Source organism: Archocentrus centrarchus, chromosome 21 (assembly GCF_007364275.1).
Source record: "Archocentrus centrarchus isolate MPI-CPG fArcCen1 chromosome 21, fArcCen1, whole genome shotgun sequence".
Lineage (NCBI taxonomy): Eukaryota > Metazoa > Chordata > Actinopteri > Cichliformes > Cichlidae > Archocentrus > Archocentrus centrarchus.
Genome location: NC_044366.1, coordinates 20,340,781 through 20,347,074, shown reverse-complemented (window position 1 = coordinate 20,347,074; position 6,294 = coordinate 20,340,781). Strand labels below are relative to the sequence as shown.

The window sequence follows — 6,294 nt, the reverse complement described above, 5'->3', positions numbered from 1 at the left end:
CACGAAAAACTAACAGCGTAGATGTTTTTAATTAGCTAATGCCAGAAGAGTAATATCTGTAATATCCGTAATTTCAGATATTACAGTGGAGACATAGAGAGACCTGCATGCATTTGAAGCAGCATAAATGATGTTTTTTAGGCGTTTAGGTACATTTAGAAAAAACAAAAATCAAGACACCTAAACCGAAACTGGCTGGGCTGCTGACTGAACGCTTGGTGATGCCGTGCTATTACGCGTGGCTGTTTAGGACCAACCTTGGAGGCGTTGCTCTCGGGAGTATCAGCAAGTGCAGGACAAGAAACAGGCTCACATTCATTTAAGCAGGCGGAGGGAAGCGCACGCAGAGTTCCTGCAGTGGAGCTGAAGTTATCATCTAACATCAGAGCTTATCGCAAGTAAGGCTGCTCTTCAGGAGAGAGAAAAAAAAGGAGAAGAAAAACAGGTAGGGCGCTTAAAGGAGCAATTGTGGTGCAGTAAAAGTGTCTTTTTTTTTTACTTTTAATGCCTCTTTAAAAACTCTTGAAATGCGCGACGTGAAGAAGTTTACTTCTTCCATAAAAATGGCTTTGGTTTTATTCATTACATTTTGACCCTTTTATCGACTCTTTATCATCATAACAAATACCAGACCATGGCAAATCATTGTTTAATTGTTTCTGAGACATAAACAATTTACAATAATAGCAATTTTATTGCTCTCAAGCCTCTCAATCTCTCTATTTGCTTTCCCATTCAAATCTGGAGTCGGGCTTCTGTATACCAAGCTCTAATCTGATAACAGACATTTGTTTCTCGCCTGATATAAATCAACAATGACATTGTATGTCTGTCGTCGGAGGGAGCTTAGATTTAGTGTTTGTGCGTAATGACGCACAAAACAACACTTACTGTTCATCTACACGGAAACATAACGTCCTGTCTCAGAGGGCGAATATCTGATTGCAAACTGTAAACTGTAAATCGAGACTGGCAGGAGAAACTTGTGACAAACACGCTGCACCTGCACTATCCGTGTGGGCAGCATTTGCACATGAAAATGGTCCTCCCAGGCTTTTATTTTCTGTGTATTGAGATACAAAAGAGTTTTAACCTAATTTGTATCTGGATAGTAGCGAGATAAATAAAGGAAGAGAGGGAGGAGAAAGGGGGGGGGGGGGAGAAAAGCGGTACGCGGAGAAATAGAGTGAGAGCTAGAGCAAGTAAGTAACTTTATTTATACAGCGCCTTTCAAGATAAAATCACAAGGTGCTTCACATCAAATTAAAAAAAAAGGAAATAGACAATAAGACGTAATGAAATGAAATGAAACGCTACCCAAATGCCAGCTTAAAAATGAGTCTTCAGTTGCTTTTTCAATGAGATCCGAGATCCTAGAGATAGAGGATGGTTTCATGCGCTACCTGTGTTATCTAACAGTGTCGGTGTTAAAAGGTTAATTAGCTTGAAGCCCGCAGAGCTACCTGGCACCTGTGGGTATTTTACATACAGTATAAGGGAATCAGACAGAAACAATTGTAGGGGATTATGCTTGGAAAATCCCTGTGGGATGAATAGCTCTCAGTGGCATCTCAAAATTATTGAAAGTAAAATGAAATGTGAGGAGTGTGACATCTGTGTTTTATTCCAGGCCACGCTAAAGGTAACATTTAGATTAATTACTCTGTAAAAGTAGTAATAGCAATGGATGCTGGAAGGAATTCTGGATCAACCTCTTGCATTTTTATTAGATGGTTCTATTATATATAAAACCCATGTAATCTAATAATACATATGAGTTATTATTATAGGCAATAACCAGATTGGAATGTCCTTTTAAAGTAATTCTACTGTATGCCACCACCTTAAAAAGAACAACAGTTTTGGACTGTAATTTGCAACATTGCCACCAATGTCTAAAAATAACTGCAGCTAAAAAAGCAAAATGTTGCAAAAATAAACTAGACTGACCCATATTATCTGAGATTTGTCATGGCAGAGGTGTAAAGTGACATAAAATGAAAATAAGCAATCAAACTGACTGCAGGCTTCAAGAGCAGACATAACCCTCACTAGACAGCTGCACATCTTAATATGTTCCAGCTGTCAATGTTTACACTAAAATTCAACTCGCCTGTTTTTTTTTTTTTTTCCATCATCATTTGTGAATCAGTGCCAATTATGATGTGTACAGCGCCATTCTCTTACACAGACAGATGTCTGATATGGTCACATTTCACAGCTCTGTGGCGTGCTGTGTCACCCAGTGGTTGGTGACCTCCATGTTTACTGTGGTCAGACCATTTTGCAGGCGTCGAGCCTTCCTGCTGATCTCTGCACACAATTCACTCTGTGGGCGTACAAGTCAGTCAGGGGCGACAGTGGGGTTAAGCCTCTTGTGTTCTGGTTTTGATGTATCACCTTTCACCTCTGATCTTTCACACTGTGTCAAACTGACAGTTAGCTGAGAGAGACATCACAGCAGAATACTGTGAATGAAGGCCATGCAGGGGTGAATATTTTGGTGGTCCGTCAGGCTGAAAACAACCATGCCGAGTTTTAGACACCAATGGTGCTGCAGACTGCTACTTCTTCAATCTTGCGTACTGTTTCAGTCACCTTACTTTCTGCATCTAAGTGTTTTAAAAAGTGTGTGTGCAATGTGTTCCTGTGTTATAAGATTCAGATGTTGCAGGATGACATATTTAAAGTTATGAGCTGCCTTTTCTTTGATCATTTGGGGAGTGACAGCTGATCTTTGCCTGCTTTATGAGCAGAAAACAAACAAGAGTCTGGCATCAGGTTTCCTACCCTGACCACTGCTTTATCTCGGAATGCCCGGAACGTTCAGGAAATACACACTGTTTGGACTTCTCGATCCCACTTCCTTGTGTCTAATCTGCACTCTGAGCCAGTGGAGCTAATGTAAACATTTATTGTGCTGCCCCCTGACTGCACATCAATCATAGAAAATCTCACTGTTTTTGACACGGTAACAGAGAGCCTCTATTAACTCATGAAAGCAGTGTTTTAACAAGTTAACCGCATTAAGATTCTTTGGGATCTGGTGGCATACCACAAGAGGGTTTATGTTTTATTAGTCCATTCAGTGCATGTGAGGAAAATAAGCCTGGCTTTAGGCAACAGAAACTTAGGTATTAAACATAATACCCGAGGGTTTGTTGATAAACCGCTTGCATTTAGCAGCTGTGTCTTTATCAAAATAAATGTATGTTACAAGTAATTAGAATTTATTGTCATGTTTTTCAGGTCCTGTCGCAGTCAGAAGTGGTGTGTGTTACCTCCCAGCGGTTTGCAGTGCTCTCCCAGTGCTGAAAAATGAGTCTAAGCGCCAATGAGCTGGAGGACCTGTGGGAGTCTTTCGGGGACCTCAACCTCTCTGAAACATTTAGCAACATATCAAGTGTGGAATCAATGGTGTGTGCAACAGCGTTCAACCGTACTGCTCTGCTGAACTCCATGTGTGTCCTCTACACTTTCATCTTCATCGTCGGCCTGGCTGCTAATGCTCTGGTCCTCTGGGTCAACATCCGTGCGCAAAGAGACTCCAGCCCTCGCCATGAGACACACATGTACATCGCTCACTTGGCGTTTGCGGATCTCTGTGTATGTGCTACTCTGCCTATATGGGTGAGCTCACTGGCTCAGCATGGCCACTGGCCCTTTGGTGAAGCTGCATGTAAACTCACGCACCTGCTGTTCTCCGTCAACCTCTTTGGCAGCATCTTCTTCCTGGCCTGCATGAGTGTGGATCGCTACCTGAGTTTGACACATCATATAGATGAGGGAGGTGCGCGCAGGAAGTTGATCCGCCGCGGTGCATGTGTAGGGGTGTGGCTTCTGGCTCTGGTGGCCTCCTTGCCAGACACCTACTTTTTGCATACTGTGAAGTCAGCACATGGGGACACCATGCTGTGCAGGCCTGTGTACCCAGAGGAGAACCCCAGGGAATGGATGGTGGGGGTGCAGCTGAGCTTCATCCTGCTGGGCTTTGTTCTCCCCTTCCCTGTCATTGCAGTGTTTTACGTCCTACTGGCCAGAGCTTTCGCTCGCTCTTCTTCTTCCTCTTCATCGTCCTCCCCAGTGGAACAGGAGCGTTGCGTGAGCCGCAGGGTGATCTTGGCCTACATTGTGGTTTTTCTGGCCTGCTGGGGGCCCTACCACAGCGTCCTCCTGGCTGATGCACTGTCACAGCTGGGCGTAGTGCCACTGACCTGTGGCCTGGAGAATGTGATCTATGTGGCCTTACATCTCACCCAGTGCCTGTCCTTGCTTCACTGCTGTTTCAACCCCATTCTCTACAACTTCATCAACAGAAACTACCGCTATGACCTCATGAAGGCCTTCATTTTCAAATACTCGACGAGGACGGGCTTGGCACGTCTTATTGAGGCTTCAAATGTGTCTGAGGCTGAATACTCTGCTGTAGCTGTGGAAAACCCACCACAGATCTAAAAGTTGCAAAACTCTGCAAGCATTTTAAAAAAGCATTTAATTCAATGTAAACTTGTCATGTTACAGCTGATTTGCTCCGTCCATTACCAGCATTATGTTTGACATTAGACGGCAATGAAAAGAGGAAATGCTAGAGTCACAGAAAAGCTTGAAGATTGTGACATTTCATCTCCAGTGGACTGTTTGAAAAGCACTTAGAAAGGAAAGTTATTATAAAATCTGTTACTGAAATTATGTAGTTACTATAATTGTGAAGCCAAACCAGTGACTGTAAATGTGTGAAATCATTGTCTTTAATGTGTATGTAGCATTGTATTGATTGCTTGTTTGTATGTGTGCGCTGTGTGATGTATATTGATAGTATTAGCAGAGTAATGTTAATCTTTTTGTTTATAGGTGTATTTATATGCATTTAAATCAGTTTGTCTCTTTAACGTCTTCACACACTGATTTCTGCTCAGAGCTCCACTTCATACAGCGCTGCCTCATCATTTATTTGAGCCACTGAGTCTGGCTCAGTATTTAAGTCCTGCTGTGCCATTACTGATCATAACCTTTTCTCACATCAGCAAATGCAAACAAACAACAACAAATTTCTAAAAATAGTATAAATTATGTTTTTAGGCTGCTTTCTGCAGCTGTGGCTTAATAAATCATCAGAGGAACATTTCAACTCTACTGGAAGAAAAATTTTTCACTGACTGAATTTCCAGTATTGATTCTTTTCTCACATGTGTAAGCAAAACACAAACTCACAACAAGTTGTTGATTAGCTTAGCGTCACCTACCATCCCACCTTACTGCTCAGTTTTATTTTGGTTGTAAATCTTTCCAGATATTGACTGGAACCATCAGCTGTGACTACTGAGCTCGAACAGCAGATGCACGTAGCTCCTGACTTTTCTGGAAGGCATTATACAGTATTCATTGCTGTCACTCTTATCTTGTATCTGTGCTGGTAGAGTACACATGTCCATGTGGTATTAATCCTGCTGGGCTATCACACAGACCACAGACAACTAAAAACTTTATTCCTCTCATGCAGGCAACACCCAAGTGTTTATTGGCAACCAAATAACAAAAACATCACTGTGTTTGTGTGTGTGTGTATGTGTGTGTGTGTGTGTGTGTGTGCGTATGTGGTAGGGTCATGGTATTACTCATGCACATTTCTGTGTAAGAGAACACTTGACACCAAAAGATGACATTTTATATGTTGTAAAATGTAAGTAATAAGTTGACCTGAGGTCTGTTGTAGGAATCAGGATGTTTTGTTTTGGTTTTATATATATTTTGTATATATATATGTATGCTGACACAGAGCACACTCTCTCACATGATTGGTTACACATGTAAGCAGTTACACTGAAAATTTTTTCATGTTGCAATTCTAAAGAAGTGGAGAAGCAAACATGTCTACAAGAACAGACGCATTCCTTTGACACGGTAATGTGTAACATATGTATTATTCTATATTAAATACAGACAAAATATTTGGCTTCAGTGATTTCTTTGTAATCCCAAATGCTTCTTTGTTTTTTTTGTTTCTTGTCTTTTCAGAGGAATGTGGTTCAGAAAAAGGTTTTGCTGTTCAGTTTGAGTCAATAAATTCATCCAAAAATCATCAAGATTCATCTTAAAAAACAAGTCAGTGTCGCTTTCTGTGGTTAATCCCAGCTGTCATGTGTAATATACACTAAACTCTTGGACAGGCGTGGTTCAGTTATGGTTCATGAGGCAGGATTTAGTATAAAAGGGAAAACACATTTTCCAATTATTGTCATAGTAAAAAAGCAAAAGAAGAAACAGATGCAATTCATGCTGCTTTGAAGGAACACT

The 6,294-nt window shown here is 41.3% G+C and overlaps 1 protein-coding gene across 2 annotated transcripts; it reads left to right on the top strand.

Annotated features, from left to right (window-relative positions):
• The first annotated feature begins 318 nt into the window (after window positions 1-318).
• ackr3a (atypical chemokine receptor 3a) lies at window positions 319-6,038 on the top strand. 2 transcript variants are annotated; one of them, XR_004021732.1, is made up of 3 exons: window positions 319-445; window positions 3,250-5,901; window positions 6,016-6,038. XR_004021732.1 is itself a non-coding variant. In XM_030759069.1 (2 exons), the coding sequence occupies exon 2, from the start codon at window positions 3,319-3,321 to the stop codon at window positions 4,453-4,455; it is 1,137 nt and encodes a 378-aa protein (XP_030614929.1). In that variant the 5' UTR covers window positions 319-445; window positions 3,250-3,318; the 3' UTR covers window positions 4,456-5,948. The 2 variants fall into 2 exon arrangements, 1 of the variants encoding a protein (XP_030614929.1); XM_030759069.1 differs by lacking the exon at window positions 6,016-6,038 and having other exon boundaries at window positions 3,250-5,948.
• The last annotated feature ends 256 nt before the right edge of the window (window positions 6,039-6,294 follow it).